Source organism: Papilio xuthus, unplaced genomic scaffold (genome assembly GCF_000836235.2).
Source record: "Papilio xuthus unplaced genomic scaffold, Pxut_1.1 DF827679.1, whole genome shotgun sequence".
Taxonomy (NCBI): Eukaryota; Metazoa; Arthropoda; class Insecta; order Lepidoptera; family Papilionidae; genus Papilio; species Papilio xuthus.
The window spans coordinates 3,654,100-3,676,184 of record NW_013530970.1 but is presented as its reverse complement, the minus strand read 5'-3'; the positions used below and the strand labels follow the sequence as shown (position 1 = coordinate 3,676,184).

The following is a 22,085-nucleotide window of genomic DNA, read 5'->3' as shown; positions in this document are numbered from 1 at the left end:
GATGATTATATCGTGTTAATGTTATCCATACCCATATGATATCCATTATCCGAGGTGTATATGACGTATGTGTGCTCGAGCAGAGAGTTGGTGTCAAGAGCCTCGATGACGTCAGAGACGAGCTCGTCAACGCTCAGCAACGCCTCCCACCGCGAACGGTAAACGCGGTCCAGCTCCGACAACATGTTGTCTGGTAGTGGAGACGGCGGCATTGACAGCAGCCAGTGGCGGTCCTGTTAATTTACATACCCTAAAGGAACAGTCAAATATCCGTATTTCCGATTGTTTCGTTCTGTAAATGTGCCGGAGGTACCAAAACCGATGCCTATTTTGTTCACCATTTACCATCCACAAATTGTGAAACCGCATTAAACGGAAACGAAATAAGAATTGAACTAGTTTTTATATTTTAAAAATGTTTTTAATCTAAGGAAAGCTGGTTGGTAGAAGATCATACCTTGGTAGCTATATTAAAGTTAGGCGCGCGGTGTGCGGTGACATTGGCGAAGACGCCTTTGTGTCTGGGCGCGGGGGTGAAGGGCTGGTGCGGTGCGGGCGGGGCCAACACCATCATAAACGGTTCCGATCCCGTCTGGTTCTCGATGTAGCTGATACTCAGATCTCTCTGATTACACAAAGCAAAAATAGTCTCAATTTATACACACATTTTACGCTTAAAACACGCAAATTCCGTAGTATTTTTAACAAAATTAGCGGTTGTCAAATATTTTTTTTCTGCTACGAGAAAATGATGGTGCGGATATTACCGAGCTCCTGAATAATCAAAGAGTAACCACTTCGAGTTTTATGCTTCCTAAATTACAATCAAGAAAGATTACTAGGAACCAAAATTAGCTAGTTTAATTTAACTCTTGAAGGAAATAATCCGGCTCGAAGGACCATATGTTTTAGCGTGTGGACTGTATGTAATATAAAAGATAATAGGTACAAAATATATGACAACGATGTTTAGAATCGCAACCATAGGACGTGGTGTAAGCACAAAGCATTGATACTTACAATAATATCTGTGAGGTAGAGATCTGTGGAGTGCGTTGGTACACCGTTGTTAGATATTGTATAGTTGTAATAAACAGAGTTGCCAACCAGACCGTGCCATTCTGACCACCCAGGCGGGATTTGTTCAGGTCCGCCCGCCGCTTTTACCCCGTACTGTAAATAAACAATTGAAAAAAATCTGACTGACACTGTGAATACAAATAGATTGACATCTCGCTCTTATAATCCTTCCAGACGTTTGGTAGATCATTATGGAAGAGACATGAAAAAGCCATCTTGTTAATTGGACCATAATAAAACACACTTGAAGCAAATTTCTAACCATATCATGTAGTCTCTAGCATACTAACATTCACAAAATTTTAGGTTTTTTTTTTCACAGATTTATGACAATCTTACCTCATTCAAGTACTTTCCGGCATAAAATGTCTTGTACCCTGCATCGTAAAGCGTGGTAGCGAACGTTCTAGACTCAATATTCTTCCAGATACGTCCGTAGCAGCCGCCACTGATGCTATTGTTGACTGTGAGATGGTTGTGTACGTACATGCCTGTTAGAAAGCTCGCTCGGCTTGGGCAGCAGATCGGCGATGTTACGTACTAAGATCGTATTAATACATTATGAAAGCCATTTACCATAGGTTTCTGAGACAAAATCTCTGTATAAAACATATCGTTGACAAAACTGATATAACATGGTTTAAACGGGGATTTTGATCTCGGAAACCTAGATTAAGAAATCTTTAAAATGGTTATGACAAGTCTGCCATAAAATATATTATCTTTTAATGCAATAAAGTTTTTTCTATATATAATGAATAAAAACATAATATAAATCATTTTAATGTGCGGCCTTGGCTTTAAAATTAATTGTGCGGCCTTGGCTTTAAAATTAATTACTATTGATTGATTGTTTAAATTATTCTTTTAAAATACTTTAATGGAAGTTTCGTTTATAAATTTAAGAAATATATGTACTTGAAGTTGTTTGAAACAAAAATAAATTAAGAAAAATTCTTCATGGATTATTATCTTTATCATCTGTCTCATAACATATACTCAATGTTGATAAAATTTATCAGTACAACAAAATTATTAAATTGATAATTTTTAATGTTGCCTTGAACTTAATGACAAAACTTAAAAGTTTAACTTACAGCATTTTTAAACGTGACTCCTTTATCACCGATGAACCGTTGTACATTCTTCATTGGATTCTGAAAAGATATAAATAAAACAACAGAATTTCTTTGAACACAATTTTATTTGCTTAATAAATATCTAGATCTACTAACCATTCCACCGAGAGTTGAATCCTGATCATCGGTAAGGATGATAAGAAAATTAGGTCGCGACGCATCTTCGCAAACTACACTTGAAATAACTAACATAAACAGATATTTAATCATTTTTATATTTTCTTAATTATTTATAATTTAAAATAAGTAAAATATATTTATTGTGGCACTGCAGGCATCACTTCTAAGCCTGTACACTCGCTTGCAATCACAACACCCACTGTGAAGAAACCTACGCTCTTCACAACTGACCTGAAAGATAAGAATTATATAAATAAATAAAAAAAAACACATATCAGTTACAAGTGTTGGCATTTCATTAAAGTACGATAAAACTTAATCGCTAATACACACAAGTACAATTCACAGATGCTTAAACAATTCAACTTCAGAAAAAGACAAAATTTTTGAAGCAGCAATATTTCTGTTTGTATGGAGATTCAAACAGAACAGAAATTAAGACTGAACTGCAACTACTGTAATGTCATGTTAGAAACATTGTATGCATATTTTTCTTAACAATATGAAGCGTAATAAATGTTTAATTTCACACTATTGTGCTTCGAACAATGGAAGTGAGATAATGTTCTGAATTATACTAATGTACAATGTATGCAGTCATATTTTTGTAATCATAGATAGGACTTACAGTTTTCCTGCTAAAGAAGAAAGAAATAAAACATAACTGAAATATTTTTTCTCGTTTGATTTAAATCAAAACAGACTTTGAAACATTAGATGATTTACTACATCATTTGTTCATTTTTAAAATTTATAATTTAGCTAGCGCGTACCATCTTTCGACCAAATCTCCACTTCTCATCATGGTCAAGCGCTAGCTTATAAAACGTAAAAAAAAATGAAGAGGGTAGACATAAATAATAGCAGAGAAAATATTAACATGACACAAAATTGTGCGTGAGTTTAAAAAAATGGAATTATAGGAAGAAATGATGATATTTTGCCAGGTGATAAACCTACTTCAGTTCAAAAGTAGAAATAATGCATCAATTGCTTCTTTGAAGAAAAAATGAAGAATTTACATTATAAACAATATCACACATCAAAATCAATTAACCTAAAGCAAATTTATCTTACAATGTCGCCGCATCTACTATTGAAGCGTAATTGCGAAGAAATAATATGCATACATTGTTAGTTGGTTGACAATGGGTGTTTTATAAATAACATTATATGAATAGAAATAATACTTATTCCTTGGTGTATACGTATGATTTAGAAATTAATAATGTACGCTTACATGCATTTATTTTTAAAATAAGATAATTTGTCCTAATTATGTTTTGGAATAATCACATTTCCAATAGGTTATAATAACTCACCATTTGAAAGGGTCATAATAAAAGTCTTTTAAGAAGGCGACGACACCAGTTTTGCCCATTATTTTTACTGGAACAATTGATTTAATATTTCAAATAACAGTTCTTGAATTTATGCAATAAAATTCAATGATTTAAATTTAAATTAGCCACAACGAAAATACAAGGCTATTCAAGGAAACTGAACAGGACACATGACAGCAGATAAAAGTCAGCCACAGACTTACTGTATCTATGGTAGCATTTTATTCTGTCTTGGCTTTGTTGTTGTTGACTTTATGCTCTTTGACGTTTGCACTGACGGTTTTGTGACGTCTTGTTTTAAAAAACCGTTTTTGAAAATCGAAAATATTTAGCTATGTTAAAATTTAAAGATTATTTTCTTCGTACCTAATTTTAACTATGGAAGAAAATGTCACTGATAATGATAATGAAGTGTTTGTAAACGCCACAATTGATGGAGATTCTCGGTCGGCGGTTAATTCACTTATTTTGGATTACTATCAAAAGTTTGGCAAGAAACGTGATTTAGAACAGTTTTTTTCATTGTCGACTGCTGATAACGATATTCGTGACCCGTCTAGTTTATTTTGGAGGAAGATGAAAATGCAGTCAGATTCCTCTGACTCTGGTGAAGGTAAAGCTGGAACATCTACAGAGTTGTGTAGGATATCAATCAAATGTTCTGTCCCAGAACACTCAAGTTCTCCGGTAAGTATATATTTCACTTGACATTTCTCTCATATATGAAACTTACTGATATTATATTTCTCAAACAAATCATATAAGTAGCTAGTTATTTTGAATTTCTCATTCATTTATATCTAGTTGTTGATTGTTATGTTTTGTCATTTTTCAGGATGATACTCCAAAGTCAAAAGATGATTCTACATCACCTCCTATAATCATTGAAGAAGCCACATCTCCATTACAGACAGACCACCACTCACCACCTCACTCAGATAATGAATCGGTCAAATCTGATGATAACAACTCTCAAAAATGTAAAGCATATTTTGTACATAGTAACTTAACATATTTATTGTAAACTCGCCCTTTGAATTCATTGAAATCTTACTAATATTATAAATACAAATGTTTAGATGGATGGATGGATGGATGTTTGTTGCAAGATATGTTTAGAATGACTGCATGGTTCTCAGTGAAATTTGGCAAAGATGTAGAACGATGTATGGAAGAACATATAGGCTACTGGTTAAGGTTTAATTCCGCACAGACTGAGTCAAGGGTGAAAGCTAGTGTGGATAAAACTTGTGTAAATTAGATTAATAGTGAATCTACATGTGTTAAAATTCTTAACTTCACTTACAATTACTTCAGACCACAATTTCGAGTTTGTAGTAAAATCTGTTTAACTTCACTAGAGTTTTATTTAATGTGTTACAAATTTTTTACAGCAATTGATCCACAATTAGAAACCTCTGTTAACAAACCATTCTCACCAACTAGTAGTATAACATCACAACGTAAGCTAGAATGGGATTCTTTAGGTGACGTTGGGTATGGCAATGAGAGTGACAGGAAGACATCTGGATCTGGACTTAGCACATTAGAGAGACTGGCACTACATCAACAATACTCTAATAATGATCCTATGAATGATACAAAATATGGTCTGCCAACATCACAATCAACACCACTAGAGTCTAATATACCACATAAAAGTAAAAAAGGAAATGTAAAAAAAACTACGAAAATATATAAAAAAGATGTTGATTTCGTAGAAGTAAAAGTTCCTAATACATCTGAAAGCACAGGATCAATTAATGTTAATTTGACAAAGCATATTTCTTTTAATGTTGACAAAGATGGTGATGTAACAGTTCAAACATCAAAAGATAATGATTTGCCTGAAAAAATTTCAGTGGTCACCGAAATGACTCCTCAAGTGAGAATAGATAAAGAAATACAAACAACTTTGCCACATAATAGCACTAAAAAAACAATAAGTTTGTCTGAGAACCAACAAAATGAGCATATAAATGCACGTAGGTTACCAATATTACTCAGTTTAAACACATTAAGAAAAAAGAAAAGAAGAAAGAAACTTACAATATATAGAAAAAAAATTAACAATAGAAGCAAGAAAAAGAGTAATTCATCCAATTTACATGAGAAAAATGGGGAACAAATATCTGCAGCTGAAAGCTTTGAATATATGCCTGGTCATATATATAATCAAAATCAAGTAAATAACAGCAATAAAAATTCAAATAGCGTCGGGAATAAATCAAGTCTCGAATCAAGTGTTGGCTTTACAACTGACTCCAGTAAGACATCGAAAAATTCATTCACAAGAGATTTAGAAAAAAGTATAAATCTACTCAAAGAGGCTTTACAATCAAAATATAACAATACAAATATAAAAGAAAAATTAATCAAAGAAGTAGTACAAAGATTAATAAAATCTCAATACAGTGATGATGACAGTGGTACAGTTTTTCTATCAGGTTTGAGTTTCAATAGTAAACATTTGGGTCTTCAAAAAAGAAGTAATAATACCACAAGTAGCACATCAGACGGTAATGAAATTGATGGTAAACATTTAAAGAAGCCAAAAAAATCTATTTTACGAGTCGACAAATTTAACCCTAGCGGTATGGCATCTACATCACAAAGTACTCCTAATTTATGTACTTTAACGCAAACTGAAAAATCTATTAATGTTATTAAAACACCGACATTTTCCAACACAGATTCAGAACTTTCTAGTAGAGAAAGAAATTCAACTGATACTATTCCAAAGATGTCTTCTGAAGATTTATATAACAAATATTTAGATGCATTAAAAAGAGAACAGGTACATAAAAAACTTCTTAAGAACAAAGAAACACTTTTGAAGAAAAAATTGGTCTGTTCTGATACATGTATCAAAGCAATGTCTGAGCCACATGAAAAATCTTACGATAGATTATATAAATTGGTTAAAGATTTAGCTCAAAATAATGTAGGTGATGGTTCAGGAGATGCAACTAAAATTGATATCGGTTCCAATTCTGTTGATCAAAAAAATAATATTAAATCACAAAGAAATCATTCTGTTTTTACTCTTTCATCGGGTAAAACAGTTCGACAGTCGAAGCATGTTAAAAAATATCAGAGAGATATTAGAGATGCTCCAGAGGCTGGTTGCAGTAGAATAAATAATAATAATTGTTGTAACTCACAACATTTTCACAATACTAACTGTGGATGTAAAAAATATGAAAATGAGAAAATTTCAGATAGGGATACCTATTATGGGAGCCATAAAGATGACAAAAATAACTTAACTTCAACTAAACAATCAACAAGATCAACAGACACTGTAGTAACACAAAATAAGGCAGATGTACAATACGTTTGTTTATGTGCCAAAGAAGCAATGGATACTCAAGATGTACCTGATAAGTTGCTTATTTATAAGTGCTCAAGATTAGGTGGTCCACAGAAATTGGGTTTAGATGTATTGTCTAAAGCATCAAGTTCTGTAGGCATACAATGCTCAACTGATTGTGTTTGTCCTAAAAAACTTAAAAATACAACTACGACCACAAATTCTTTAGACCAAAGTAATAATAATACAGGATTACATATAATACAGAGTTCCACTACTGTGATCAACTCTGCAAGGAAAGCATCAAATTCCTCTCAGACTTATAGTAACATAGATGTACTCTTACGATCTCAGTTTAGTGATACCACCAATACTTGTACTGAAAAACGTGCCTCTGAATATATGAAACATAAAAATTTACCACCATACAAACAAGGAGGACATAAAAATGCAAAATTATTACCAATCACACGAGCAACACAAACAGAAATTAGCATCGATCCAAAGATATCGGATCCCACATTATCTGATGTTCGTTTTATGAGCGATTTTGAATTTGTTAAAGTAGATAAACAAGAAAGAGGTGGAAGTGAAACAAAGAGTATTCCAAAAACATTCTGCTATACTAAGCATATTGAAAATGATGAGGAAACTTTTCATAGTATTTATGGAAGTCAAACAGAAACAATGGATGATCGTAACGAAATGGGTACTGTGAAAAGTTCCGAGGATATCTATACAAATACGGAAAGAAATCATGATTGTGATAAACCTAATTTGGGAGACACTAAATATAATGAAGATAAATTTTCTATTCCTATTAAAGGAACAAATATGACCTTAGTAGTTAGTCTAGGCGCGAATACACCAAATATCGATAGAACAAATATAGGCACAAAAGAAAATTCTCTAAATAATAATCAAAACAAAATTTCAACTAAGAAAACTTCAATGGAGGAAGATTCGAGAGGTGTGCAGTGCACCAGTACTGATATTTTCACACAAATGAGTAATGAAACTCAATGTTTTAAAGAAAGAGACATGTGTTTACGCAATCAACCTAATCCTAGTACATGTGCTAATGATATTAAAAAACTTACATATGACAAAGTATGTCCAGTAAACAAATGTGTCAACGAAAATAGCACAAAGTATAGTACATATCCAACAAAATCACAAAACGTAAAAAAACCTTTTGTTAGAGCAAACACAGATACTCATTCTATACAAAGCTTTGTTACAAATATTCAAATGAATAAAAAAGTAGATGTTGAAACACAAAAAGACCTTAGTTGTGATGTGCAACAAAAAACCACTACTGGATTTGTGAAACCTAAAACATCAAATGAGAATGTTGCATATAAAAGTTGTAAATCAAATTTAGTATCTGAGCAAAATTTCACAAAAAAGTCAAGCAATGAAAGCAAATCTGACGTAGAACATGGAGCATCTAAGGATCCCATATTAAATATGATCCAAGACATAACAAAACGTTATACAAAAAAAGATATGGAAAAGGGCAAAAGGAAAAAGTGTTTCAAGGAAATAATAACAGTATTAAATTACTTGCTAGATACTGACGAAAGTAGCTCAGTTGACCCAAAAAAGAGTTGTTTATCAAGTTCCAATACTGACGGCGCTTCAACTGTAGACCAAATGCAGCGGCAAAACGACTCTGAATTTACGATTAAAAAATCTTATGTCGACAAAGGAGTACAAATGTCTATAAAGAAAAATAAAAAAGAAAAATCATGTACAGAATCATCAGACTTTCCCACGTCCAGTGAGATGCCTACAACTTCAACAGATTCTGCAGCTTGTAAAGTATTACACAAAATTAAAAAGGAATGCGAGAGATATCATCATAAACGGTGCAGCTCACACAGCACACAAAAGAAACGTGACGAGTACAGCAGTACTACGGTTAATTGTGAAAATTGTAATAGAGAACATTACTGTTCATGCCGATCCAAATGTAAATCCCATAAACCTAGATCGAGCGTTGATAAAGTAAAAAAGAAGGCTGTAGCTTACAATTTAATAATACAAACATCTGATAGTGTTGCCAGTGAAGAAACTATGTGTGATGAGGGTTGCCGAACTATAAAAAATGTTATTGTTAAAGTACCTTCAAAATTCAAAGGTTCTAATGCACCTTTCCAAGAAGTCGCTTCGAAGATTGAAAAGAATTTGCCACAGTGCAGTCGATTTGAAAACAAGATACATCGATCTAAGAGTTTGCCAATTGACAGTGAGATGTCTAGTGAAGACTTTAGCAAAAAAATGCGAACTTGCACAGTAAGAGATTATTTGGAAATGAATCGACCAGATTTCATAGACAAAACTACAAGGCGACAAGATTGCTTGAAGATAATTAATCAAACAAGGTAAAGAAATAGTTTTTTTTTTATAACAGAAGGGGGCAAACGAGCAGCGGGAACACTACGGTGTTCAACGACGCCCATGGACATCAGCAATACCAGAAGAACCGCAGATGCGTTGCCGGCCTTTGAGGTGGTGATAGGCTCGCTTCTTGAAGGACCCTAAGTCGTATTCTTTTCCAGTTTCGAATTATAAAAAAATAGCATAGACTTACTGCTTTTATAAACTTTTATTTATTTATTTATAGTGTATCAGGACAGATAAAATTTTAGAAAGGATATTACGATGTTTTTATACTCACCAATTTCTCTTACTTCAGACCTGGCGATAAATGTGGCCCTCAAGGCTTGAAAATGATTGTAGTTCATGCCCCAAAATGTACTCGTACAAATTGTATGGAACCTTGTCATGTATATTGCTCAGGTATTGCTTTATTTAAACTTTTTGTTCATCGTAATTTTTTAAATTTTATATTATAGCCCCATAAAGTATATTTAACTAAGTATGTAATTGTAAAATACTAAATTATAAAAAGTTATTTTTGGTTTCGGATCTGTAGTATCCTTTTTTCATATTATAGGTAATGTAGTATAGCCATTGTTTGAATGAAACTTACTGTGAAACTAGATAATATGTTCTAGGTATGCCACTAAGTTGTAACCAGTGTCCTAATTCTTTTATGCAATCGCTTCACAATGATGTAACAGGAATTGGTGAGTGAAATATTAGATTGTCTATGGACGTGTAATAAACAGCACCACTCTTGACCATAGACTTTTTTTTTATATTTAGGTCAAATGAACGTTCTGCCAGCCGCAAACTGCTGTCACAGCAATTGGAACGGCAACAAACAATAAGTGCTCTGAGTGGTGACGACTTACAACATTTTGCAAGGCAACTGAGCAGCCAACTTCGGCGCAAGAATGGTAATTGTCTAATACCACGGTCACTTATAGTGGTTTATAGGACTTTAAGTGTCCCTTAGCGTAGATTTACTATCACAATAATCGATTAATTGCGGTAAATGAATTTAAGTCATTTCATTATTTGAATGGGTAGAAAAATAATAGATTTAAGTATAATACTTAGAAACGTTTATTAAATAAACTAAGAATCAATTTTTTTTTTCAAGTTGCTCCAAAATTTATCAATGAACGTGAAATGAAAAAGCATTCCGAGAAAATTTACAAGTCTTTACCTGAAGTTGTACAAAAGAAAGAAGATTTAAAGAAGGATAATAATAAAAAGACAAATTTATTGATGGCGAATATTTTTAAAAAGGTAATAAGTCATCCAAGTAGTTGGTTTTTTAACCCTTTTAGTGCCATGGAACGCCGTCACGCTGCTATCATTAGTTCCGAAAAATGCCATCGTCGCGACAGCGCCCCTTTCGACAGTTCACTTCTAAAGAGAACGTTGAAAAAATTATGAATATTGAAGTATGTAACGGAAATGGTTAACATTTCTCTTGTTCATATAAATTATCTATAAAAATGCACTTTTTGACTGACATTTATCGCATACAGTAGTAAAATATATATGGCACTAAAAGGGTTGAAGGTTCGCAATACTAATACATATTATTTTCGTTTCAGAACCTTCAAAAAAAGGTGCTCAGAGGATCTATTAATCTCTCAAATTATAGCACAGTTGTTAAAATATGACAAAGTAGTAAAAGTATTATAATAATAAAACGACATGACACATGTGTTCATTGAATTAATTTTGTACTGTTTTTTAATGTATTGTTAAACGTTGTTCTTTTGACAAAATAAATGAAAATCAATTGCTCACAATTTTTATTACCTACTGTTCATGTGCATAAAAATAAACGATGCCAAACTAAGAAATACTAGTAATAAGATATATTTAGCGTTATTATTCATAAAGAAATATCTAAATAAATGCAATAGTACGGTGAACAAAAATAAATTTAGTTTGTGATCCTTCGAGTCGGATATCATTCGTTCGAATGCGGTTAACGCTTATTACTTTTAGTATTAACTGTTCCTGCTGCATTAATGTACTAAAACGATATCGTTATTTCTATTTTAAATATAGGAATATCTTTTCATACATCTGTTTCGGCAATGGAAACTATTATACATTACTATTATATATTATTCTTTGTCCATAGTAAGGACCAATTCCTTTAGTTTTCTTCTGTGAATTTTCGTATTTGCCGTCATTGGTATTTCGTTGAGGAATATCACACCGCCTCGTAATTGTTTAGTATCGGTTAAGTTATCTGAAAATAAATATATTATCAGACTTAAAGTACATTATTCTAACAAATTTTGGTACAGTGGGTCAGCACGAATGTTTGTGACAAGCGTCTGTATCATCATCGTCATTTATGTTATAACTAGTTGTCGCGCGCGACTGCGTCCGCGCGTAATTAAAAAAACTTAATGTACTATGTTGTAGCCCAGACTATGTTCTACATCTGCGCCAAATTTTATCAAGATCTATTGAGCCGTTCCAAAAATACCTTGTAACAAACATCTGTCCATCCAAACTTTCGCATTTATGATATTGGCCCACGGGTGTCTTAGACTTTGATATATCAAATTAGCTCACCTTTAACCAAATCTTTTATTTCCTGAGCGGTAACTGTGTGTCCTGTGCGGATAACAACGCATGCGACTGGCAAATCTCCGCATTCGGCATCAGGTATTCCTGCCACTGCCACGTCTTGTACGGCTGGATGCTGCCGTATTACGGTCTCTAATTCCAACGGTGAAATCTAAAAATAACAAGCAATTAGTAGTTCATAACTGGGTTAGACAAGTTGCATTCGCTTCAAGGCGATTCCATAGTGAACTTCAAAAATGTATAGAACTGATAATAACTTTCGATAAGTCATGTGATTGTCGCGCGTCAATTTCATACATTTTTGAAATTCGTTATTGAATCGCTTCGAAGCGAATGCACTTTGTCTAATCCCCAGGATAGGCGTCGCGTTAGTTTAAATAAAAAGTTTATAAAGGTCAAAACAAAGGAAGGATTAAAATGCGACCTAATGCTAGTACGTACCTGATGATTTCTATATTTTAACAACAACTTTATTCGTTCAACGTAGTAGTAATTATAATGTTCGTCTCTGTAGAACATATCTCCTGTTTTGAACCAACGATCTTCCGCGAATGTTTCCAGCGTCGCTTGTGGATTATTGTAATATTCCTAAATTAATTTCAATATTACATATTAAAAAACGTATTTAACTGTTATGAAGAGAGAGCACTGACATACTAAAATAATAAAATTCATCGATTTTGGTAGCATAAGTAATTTTAAGTAATAATTTACCTTAAAAATACCTGGTCCATTCACCCATAATTCACCCGATATATTTGGCTCTATAATGTCTTTCTTTGTCTCTAGACTTACTAGCTGAAATGTTTAAGTTAGGTTTTATAGTACAGTGCTGTAGTTAAGATAGTAGAACATTTTTTCTCCGGGAAATCGTCCAAAGGTACCTTGCCTTTTGAGAGGAAGACAGGGTTATGTGAGGTTTGACTCATCAAAACCCCTCCGTGGCCCACGTCGAGCGCAATAGAATTGGGTTCTGAGATTTCCGAGCAGCGAATCGGAAATAAATTTAGGTTTTTTGTTTTTACACTTTTGTGTGAAGTTCGGTAGAAATTAATTTGTTTATGGATAGTGGATTGTTTCTTGAAGATATAGATTGAATGAGACACAGTTATTTGTTTTGTGTTATTATAATAAAAAAAACTCACCCTATATTGGAAACAGCCAAGAGGCTTCCCGCATGACTCTATCGGTCCATTGTCTTGCATAAATGCGATACTTGACAGTTCGGTCATGCCGAATATGTTCCGAACTTCTGTATGCGGCATGACTTGCTGAAATAAAAAGAAATAAGTATGTATTATACGACTGTATTAATAATATTACGGAAAATATATTAACCATGACCTAACTCTGAAAACATTCGAAAGTATTCTGTCTGTAGTTGCAAAATATTAATATACTCTAATCACGATTTTGGAAACAAATCCAGCCATAAGATAAACATAATTTGTCTTCAACATCGTATTACTGACCTTAACATCCTCAAGAAGTTCCCTGGAAACAGCGCTACCGGCCAAATAAATTAGTTCGAAACATGACATGTCACAATTTTTTGCTAGGCCATTTTTAAGCAGGGTTGTCATGAGTGTTGGGCTCATGATCGTAAATGTGGGCTGAAATAAGAAAACACAATTGAGAACTATATAAACTAACATGATGTCGACATAATTTAAACATAATGAACTACATCTGAAATATACGGTCTGTAGTGGGCGATATGTGACCTACTTGATGATGGGCACACAAAAAAGAAATTGATAAGATTAATTGCGGATTCACAGTTATGGTAAAAGTAAACCGAAGAAAGTATGAAGGCGGGTGATATATAAGAAAGGAGTGAATTCAGGTAATCAGGTAGTTCTGTATGGAAGATTAATAAATATAATGCCGACTTGATACATTAAAACGGATTGAACAAACTCTTGTGTGACGTCAACTCACTTTGTATTTATCGATGATGTATGCGGCGTGTTCCGGCGTAATGGACTCAGTGCTTTGAAGTCTGGTGTACCTTATTATTGGTGACAAAACAAAATTGATGATCGCTGTCATCCATTGCATAGGCGAACAGATCAAGACCATGCGCGTCGGACTGGGGAATTGAGATTCCTTTATCCTGGAATACAGAAAATATAGCAGGTCATAATATTTGTTTTAGCATTTAGAAAGTGAAGACTTACTAATATTATAAATGCGAATGTTTAGATGGATTGATGTTTGTCTGAAAATATCTCGAGATCGGCTGCACTGATCTCGCTGATATTTGGAATAGATGTAGAACATAGTCAAGAAGAACACATAGATTACTAAATAAGTTCATTTTTTTAATTCCACGTTGAAGAAGTCGCGGGTGGCCGCTAGCAACTTATGACTTTAATTTCTTTTGGAGAATGATATTGTATGATGTCTTTAGTCACCTGTCCCTTTTTTATGAGTAAAGAATGGTAGAGTAAATTAGACGGTTAATGGCAAAGAAAGAAGGCCAAGAAAATAGATGGCACAATAAAAGGTTGTCTGAAACAAAAAGTGTAAAATATCTTACTTACCATAAGTAAGGATTTGTTATAGCTATGTTCTTGTGTGTAACTGTAGCCGATTTAGGTAGACCCGTTGTTCCACTCGTGGCAATAAGCAAAGCTGTTGTCTTCTCTGGATCGAAGTCTGATGGTCTGTGACACGGATATGTTGTCTTGTTTATACTATGTCAGTACAGTAGGACTACTGCTCCACAGTATACTGCACCGGCTTGGCCTCGACTCCTATACTCATTGGCGCAAATTAGTGTTTAAATTATGCCAGTGGTGTGCCAGCGCTTATTTTAAGTGCTACTGTCATACTGTACTGGCATAATATGAACTGGGCATTAAAACAGTTAACATTTTAGTAAAATGTAATTTAGCGCATAAATCTTACCTAAAGTGATCAACAGACGTATCGTCTCCATATTTCCGAAGGAATTCTTCATAATTTAATAGATAATCTCCATTGTCAAATGTTATGATGTGCGCGTTGTGGTCCAATTTGTCAAGAGCCAGTTGGACGTCGGTCACTTTCTCATTTTGACAAAATATTACTTTCGGTCTGCTAACTTCAAAACATTCCTTTAGTTCGACTAAAAAAAACATGTAAATATTAATAATATGTTTATATAAACTAGAATGAAGATTATTCTTATGCAAATGTGATTGAGAGGGCCTAGCACGAATATTTGCGACATTTAAAATGTTATCGACATAATTTGCATTTGTTAGAGTACTCACTAGGGGGCGCTGCTTTTAATACTGAAGACGTTACTAAAACATTCTCACGAAAATTCGTGCTAGGTTCTAAGGACAATCAAATAACAGATTAGAATCCGAGGCGACACATGAGATATTACGGTGAGTTTCCACATAAATGTTACTATCTCTCTCAACCTTCTTAAGAAAATAGAGACAACAATATTAATAGATAAGGACACACGTGTTACATGTTATTAGTAAATTTTAATTTTTAAAAACAAACTACAAGAACATAATAATGTAATTAAATGAATTCTTAATTTTCAAAAATGTTAAATCATTTTCAAAATTTCAAATTAAACTTTTATGTCTATAATCAATATAAGCAACATACATAAAAATGATAATAGAAAAGGATACATACTAGGTCCTAATGTCCGATCAACTGCAGAAGTTCCAACTCCGATATACAAAGATGCGTAGAATGGTATTGTTAAATGGATGTGGTTGGGTGCCATTATAACAATAATGTCCTCCCGCTTTAAGCCAAGATTTGTCAGAGCAATAGCACATTGAATTGATCTTTTTAACACCGACCCATTGGTTTCAGATTCACCCGTTGATCCATCAATCTGTGAAGACAAGATTAAAATAAATTGATATGTTATATAAATAAAACACATAGGGATAAGGTTGTTATTGGGCGTAATTGTCCCACTGTCGAAGCAGTTAAAGAACATAGTTTTGTTTTCTTTAAAGTATGTTTAAATAAATAAAACATTTTAATTAAAACAAATGAGAATCTCGAAGGTATCGACGACGAAATATATATGTGTGGAAAGCAAGTTTGTATTTTTAATCTGTATTTATATTTAATTTCTTTATAGTCTATGATAAATGTCAATTATAAAACAAGTAATTTTTAATCTGTGCTGTATGTTTGAATATTTTAAAAATAAAGCTTTATAGAAAGTACGAGTAGGTAGTTGTTAAAAATATCGTCGCGAATTCCGATTGTTAATTTCATAATATTTTTATTTCCTTTGTTCTATTTTCAGTTGTTCCTTATTTTATATTATCCTTTTAAATGTCGTAATTTTATTTAAATTGTGAAATCAAAGTGATACTGTATAGAATGGAGTGTTAATATCATAAGTTTTGTGATAAATAGAAGTGTTGGTTTCCGCAAGTATTAAATTTACAAAGATTTGCAGTAAGACACGTAAAGGTGAGAATTTTTGTTTTATAGATTAAGCAAGTTAACAGTATACGATATAATAATGTTATGAATAGTCTAGTTGAGTTAACTTCAGCTATTGTGGTTTGTATAAAAACATATCGTCATCCCTCAGTCTCTTTGAAGAAATAGAGACAGTAATGTTTTAATTCGTGTCATAGTAGTCGAATGTTTGTTAATAGTTTTGCTTACCTGTAGTAGAAATTCCGGGTCATCCTTTAGACTTTGAAATATCAGTTTGCCAAGGTGAAATCTATCATTTGGTATTCCAGTTTGCGCAATGATACGACTTGAAAGATCGTTCATAAACCAATGCACCGAGTCGTTCATTCGCTTCGGCACAGACATTTTTCTAAAAGAACATATATCATACTAATATTATAAATGTGAAAGTATAGATGGATTAACGTTTGTTAGTAGGTATATCAGAAACTACTCCACTTTTCTCCACTCCAGATTTCGCTAAAATTAGCCAAAAATGTAGAACATATAGTACAGCAGAACATGACAAATTTCTGTAATAACGCGGAGACAGCGTCGCGGGCGACAGCTAGTTATGAAATAATTAAATTAAAAAGATATGTTTTTCAGATCCAAATTATACTTCGATTCCTCGTTCTGGTAAGTGCTTTTATTATAATATTTGAATGTTTGTATTATTATATTTAAATGCAGTTTTGTTTTTAATTTTGTGCTTGATTGTAAAACAAAAGCAATTTAGACCGGTTTGAAAGATTTCGTAAAAGGGTAAAAGACTAGTTTGCCTATGCAAAATGTAAGAAGACGATTCATTAGTATTTATTTATTTGTTCTATACATAAGTTTTCGGTTTGTTTTCGTTTGTACCGAATAAATGGTAAGATATATATAATGTAACACAAATAAAATATTATAAAAATGGAGCTGTAATAATAATTTCGGTTTCTAACCTTGACTTACATCTTATCTTAATTTATTGCAATAAACTAAATTATCATAAGCATATTTTTGTCGACGTAGTTACCAACGATAGACGTACCGTCATTGAATACGCTTCGCAACAAGTTCAAAAGTTCAAGGACCCCTAGTTTCAGCTACTTTTATTCTTTGTTGCCACAGCGGGCCACCACTGGCTTTGTTAATCCTGTGTCGGTCTATCGAAAGTCGCGGAGTTAACTTTTGCCCGCTAAATAAAGTTGCTGCATAGGATAACGTTTGCCGGATGTCGGAGCTGTGGTAAACTGCTTTAACTGTCGTTTGTTATTTGTAAAATTGGTCTAGTAGTATAAGAACAAAAGCGTTACTATCTCTCTCTATAATAAAGATTGAAATAATCAAAATATTTTTTTTAAATTGTTGCTGTATTTGGTTTTATGACATGATTTTGATGTTGGAAAACTAGTAACTAGGTTATAGAAGACTGCTCGGTCATAAAATACTGTAATGACAAAAGAAAACAGCGTGAATATATAATAGAAATCAGCATCTTTGGCCTTAGATGTCACTATGGCAACCGGTAATCCAGTCCAGCGATCAAAATTATCGCTGGATTATAACGAGAAAATGCTTATCAGTAAAAGATTACGTGAATTAATTGAAAAAACTCATATAAAAATTAACTGTCAATGACCGTAAAAATTCTTTATTTTCACTTGATAATTTTAAAACTAATCTAAAACCGATTAATATTAATAAGCACCTATTTCCTTTATAATTAATACGTTAAGATATCGTATATCATCTGTTTAGAACAGTAAAATAAAACTAGTGGACCCTATTTAAGGAGAGACCTGGTGGGAGTATAATTTGAATGAGAAATGTCTACGTGAAAATAAATAGTTTCGGAATTTTCGGTTTACATTTATTGCTTTTAAATGCAAAATAAACCTTGTGTCTAATTGAATAAAACTATTTTTTAAATGTAACTTTACTTACATTTGTTTATATTTTCCGTTTAATAACAAACACTGATCCTATATAGAACATAAGTGTCGTATATGAGACACAGTTATGTACTGCACTTCACTACACGCGAATGATACTTATGTAATAATCATAGCAATTTTATAATAAGGCCGTGTTCACACTGTTAACAATAAAGATTAATAAACATGATTTTCTATGTTCAAGTACAAAAACATATTATCTTTGTAAATTGAAAATAATGAGGATTCATTTTACTGCAAATAAAAGTATATTAAATAAAATAAAAAATTAATATTGAAGAAGTTACAAGAGCTATGCGTTTTAATCTTTATGTTATTTAATCATGTAACGTTTTAATTTTGTACTTTTTTTCTGTGTACTTACCCTATTAATATGATGATAATTTAGAATCGAGAACTTTGATAGTTGCACGTGAACTATTCCACGGCCACTCCTTTCTACTTTTGTACATATCTAGATATCCTATCATAATTTGTTAATATTACAAATAAATAATTCATTTTTATTACATGAACTTCGTTTAATAAAATTTAGAAGTGTAGCTTGCAACCGCAACATCGAAATATGAAACAAAGCAAATATTATACAGGTTGCTCCATGATAGATACGGTTTAATACAAAAAAAAACCTGTCAGGTTCGGGTTCCGCTAGCGACAATATGCTTGATTCCTAACCTTGGTAAACAGAGATGGAACTTGCACCGTTTTATGTTTATTATAGATATTATAATCATATAGATAATAACATCATTAGAGGCAGATTTTTTTCTAAACTTTCCATTCGTGAATCTTTCTAGAAAACATCCCGATAAAAGATACGCTGTAAAATATTTTAGTGTCTATGAAATATTAAAAAAAACTAATAACGGCTGACTACGCGAAGTTGTCTATTTAAAAAGTGTAGTAAATAGAACTGTATCGTGTGGGGAACTAAGTTCAAGTACGGCTATATATACGCTATTTTTAGGGTTCCGTACCTCATAGGAAAACAAACGGAACCCTTATAGAATCACTTTGTTGTCCGTCCGTCTGTCTGTCAAGACCCTTTTTCTCAAAAAAACGTGAAGATATCCAGCTGGAATTTATTTATAGTAAATCAAGGCAAGCTGCGATATTGCTAAAATGGCAAAATCAATGCCCATCGTCATTACAATTAATTAAAGAATGATGATGCTTTGCCTATATTTAATTGACAGACGAGGGTTTTCACAGATATTTTATCCTTATTAGAAAGGAGATAAAAGGAATTCATCTCCAATTTTTTCTCTATTCACGCCTGCCTTCTATGTGATCGTGGTGTTATTTTTTTATGTATTCAATGCATATTTTTTTGCAATAATTTGTATTGTAAAATAACCTTTTAGATTTTTATAGGTGTTGTTGCTAGCTATTTTACTTCGAAACTTTGGCTCTCATAAAAATATAGAAAAATATGAATATTGCATAATCTCAAAAGTGTGATATTTGAAATGTCTAATAATTTTAGACAGACATGAAAAATATAATAAAAATATACTTAAGTAATTAGTATAATATTTCTTTTTTTTAACCTCGACAAACTTTGACCATTACATTTACTTATCAGTTATTAATATTAACTAATAAACTAACAAAATGGCAGTTGAATTTATCGATTTATTACCTGTCGTACGCGACTCCGTCCGTGCGGATTAAAAACAAAACGTAAGTAGCGTACGTGTCCTTTCTTCCTGGCTATGTTCTACGTCTTTGCCAAATTTCAGCGAGATCCGTTGAGTCGTACCAGAGATACCTTCAAAAATCCATCCATCTACACATTCGCATTTATAATATTAGTAAGATATATTGTTTAATTATGTTAAATTAATTATTATAAGATGACTATCAAGGTAGACAAGTAAAATATTTTCTGTCAGTTTATATCACTTGATTAGTTTCCTCATGCTAGTTTTATCTATTGTTAACAACAGTCCATGACATAACATCTAACAGTAGGTCTAGATAACTAAACAATGATGGTTTTGAATAACATTAGTCGTGAGCACATTATTTCTGAATCGACTCCGTTGACTCAGCTCTTATCTCATCAAATATAGTGAACTCAATAACTAAATTGGCGGCTCACGGCTTAATCCTACTAATATTATAAATGCGAATGTTTAGATAGATGGATGGATGTTTGTATGAATGTATCTCCAGAACGGCTGAATGGATCTCGATGAAATGTGGTATACATATACATCATAGTTTGGAAGAACACATAGACTACTAATTAGGTTTTTTAAAACTCCGCGCGGACGGAGTCGCAGGCGACCGCTAGCCTTTCTATACTTTATACTTCTTACTATATCTAATAGCATAAATGCGAATGTTTAGATTGATGGATGTTTGATGTTATCTCCAGAACGGCTGAATGGATCTCGATGATATTTGGCATACATATATAACATAGTCTGGAAGAACACATATGCTACTAATACTGTTTTTTTTTAATACCGCATCTACGGAGTCGCGGGCAACAGCTAGTGTACTAAAACTATGTGAGCCTATGTAGATAACACAATATTTTGATAATCTTATTAATATAATACATTTTGTGCCGTTACTTTGTTGTCAAGTGATACACAAAAACAATTATCAGCTCCTATTTAATACTTTTATCAAACTACATTAGTACCTAAAACTTTGCTAGAAATTTTTCAAAGAAACATACTTATCCACTAGCTATTTTGTTACTTCTTTTAATTGCTCCGTTGTTTAAAACAAGATAGGTAAAATAAGAGTGTAAGGCCTTTTAGAACTCTGCCGTGAAAGCCAATCGGGAAAAGCGTAAGATATGAAAAAAATTGCGAAAGTAGAACTCATGGTTTGCACGTTAGATTTGGTTTATGCGCTATAAGCTTAATTCGCTGGAAACAAACCAATGTCATTCTAAACTAAATTGGGTTTGCCTTGCGGTTTACTTTGCAGCGTGATGCATTTCTTTCATGTAAACATTAATAGGATTGTAATATCTGTATGTAGTATCAAAACAATTATGTTTCATACTTTTTACGTTACTGATAACGAAAAATGAATACTTGGAATTCTTGTCTGTCTGTCTGTCTGTCTGCATGGTTGCATTTGTTCCGGGTAATCTTCTGGTAGAGCATTTTGACCGTTCTCTAACGGGACGGTAGTTGTATTCGGGCATATTATAGACTATTTTTTTCTACGCTATTGTAGTCGCTGCCAACTGCTAGTATTGTAATCTTATCTATTTGATAAATTAAATAGTAAACATACGTGATTTTGGGAAAACATAGTATCAATTACATCATAACATGTTATTTATCGTAGGTTTCTGAAACTAAAATCTTATATATAAAATTCTCGTGTCACAAATTTCGTTCTAATAATCCTCCGAAACGGTTTGACCGATTCTCATGGAATTTTGTGAGCATATTGAGTAGGTCTGAGAATCGGTCAACATCTATTTTTAAACCCGCGCGGACGGAGTCGCGGGCGACAGCTAGTCTTATATATAAAATTCTCGTGTCACAATTTTCGTTCCCATACTCCTCCGAAACGGTTTGACCGAATGTCATGAAATTTTGTGAGCATATTGAGTAGGTCTGAGAATTGGCCAACATGTATTTTAAATCCCGCGCGGACGGAATCGCGGGCGACAGCTAGTCTTTTTATAAAACTGTCATCCCTATCATGATCTTTGACAAAATAGAGATAACAATATATTTTAAACGAAGATTTT

General features: G+C 32.8%; 3 protein-coding genes across 7 annotated transcripts in view; 1 reads left to right on the top strand and 2 right to left on the bottom strand.

Annotated features, from left to right (window-relative positions):
• Positions 1-3,870, bottom strand: part of LOC106117562 (N-acetylglucosamine-6-sulfatase) — a 5,889-nt gene extending 2,019 nt beyond the window's left edge. The window contains exons 1-7 of the mRNA XM_013311924.1: positions 3,662-3,870; positions 2,316-2,570; positions 2,178-2,237; positions 1,420-1,620; positions 1,021-1,173; positions 458-625; positions 9-233 (exon numbers count right to left, since the gene is read on the bottom strand). Of these exons, the coding sequence (XP_013167378.1) occupies positions 9-233; positions 458-625; positions 1,021-1,173; positions 1,420-1,620; positions 2,178-2,237; positions 2,316-2,429 (921 nt within the window). The 5' untranslated portion in view covers positions 2,430-2,570; positions 3,662-3,870. The remainder of the gene's footprint in view (positions 1-8; positions 234-457; positions 626-1,020; positions 1,174-1,419; positions 1,621-2,177; positions 2,238-2,315; positions 2,571-3,661) is intronic.
• Positions 3,871-3,957: 87 nt separating this feature from the next.
• Positions 3,958-11,107, top strand: LOC106117612 (probable serine/threonine-protein kinase DDB_G0282963). Of its 4 annotated transcripts, none has more exons than XR_001227887.1 (7): positions 3,958-4,369; positions 4,518-4,662; positions 5,077-9,382; positions 9,697-9,800; positions 10,085-10,090; positions 10,170-10,303; positions 10,510-10,586. XR_001227887.1 is itself a non-coding variant. In XM_013311989.1 (6 exons), the coding sequence occupies exons 1-6, from the start codon at positions 4,061-4,063 to the stop codon at positions 11,039-11,041; spliced, it is 5,112 nt and encodes a 1,703-aa protein (XP_013167443.1). In that variant the 5' UTR covers positions 3,958-4,060; the 3' UTR covers positions 11,042-11,107. The 4 variants fall into 4 exon arrangements, 2 of the variants coding, with proteins under 2 accessions (XP_013167443.1, XP_013167442.1); XR_001227886.1 differs by having other exon boundaries at positions 10,019-10,090; XM_013311989.1 differs by lacking the exons at positions 9,697-9,800; positions 10,085-10,090 and adding an exon at positions 10,973-11,107 and having other exon boundaries at positions 10,510-10,658.
• Positions 11,108-11,159: 52 nt separating this feature from the next.
• On the bottom strand, positions 11,160-18,432 carry LOC106117597 (luciferin 4-monooxygenase-like). 2 transcript variants are annotated; one of them, XM_013311969.1, is made up of 12 exons: positions 18,345-18,432; positions 16,623-16,782; positions 15,588-15,825; positions 14,886-15,084; positions 14,519-14,641; positions 13,914-14,088; positions 13,445-13,585; positions 13,118-13,243; positions 12,687-12,770; positions 12,414-12,560; positions 11,958-12,123; positions 11,160-11,625 (listed from the first exon to the last, which is right to left on the bottom strand). In XM_013311969.1, exons 2-12 carry the CDS (start codon positions 16,776-16,778, stop codon positions 11,498-11,500), a joined length of 1,683 nt encoding a protein of 560 aa, XP_013167423.1. In that variant the 5' UTR covers positions 16,779-16,782; positions 18,345-18,432; the 3' UTR covers positions 11,160-11,497. The 2 variants fall into 2 exon arrangements, with proteins under 2 accessions (XP_013167423.1, XP_013167424.1); XM_013311970.1 differs by having other exon boundaries at positions 15,618-15,825.
• Positions 18,433-22,085: the final 3,653 nt, after the last annotated feature.

Excerpts from the sequence above, each read along its gene's own strand:
- LOC106117612 (XM_013311988.1), top strand. The coding sequence starts at position 4,061 with ATGGAAGAAAATGTCACTGATAATGATAATGAAGTGTTTGTAAACGCC. Across the intron at positions 4,663-5,076 it reads TGATAACAACTCTCAAAAAT|CAATTGATCCACAATTAGAA; the intron begins GTAAAGCATATT and ends AATTTTTTACAG. Across the intron at positions 10,304-10,509 it reads CCAACTTCGGCGCAAGAATG|TTGCTCCAAAATTTATCAAT; the intron begins GTAATTGTCTAA and ends TTTTTTTTCAAG.
- LOC106117597 (XM_013311969.1), bottom strand. The coding sequence starts at position 16,778 with ATGTCTGTGCCGAAGCGAATGAACGACTCGGTGCATTGGTTTATGAAC. Across the intron at positions 12,561-12,686 it reads ATGGACCAGGTATTTTTAAG|GAATATTACAATAATCCACA; the intron begins GTAAATTATTAC and ends AAATTAATTTAG. Across the intron at positions 11,626-11,957 it reads AATAAAAGATTTGGTTAAAG|ATAACTTAACCGATACTAAA; the intron begins GTGAGCTAATTT and ends ATTTATTTTCAG.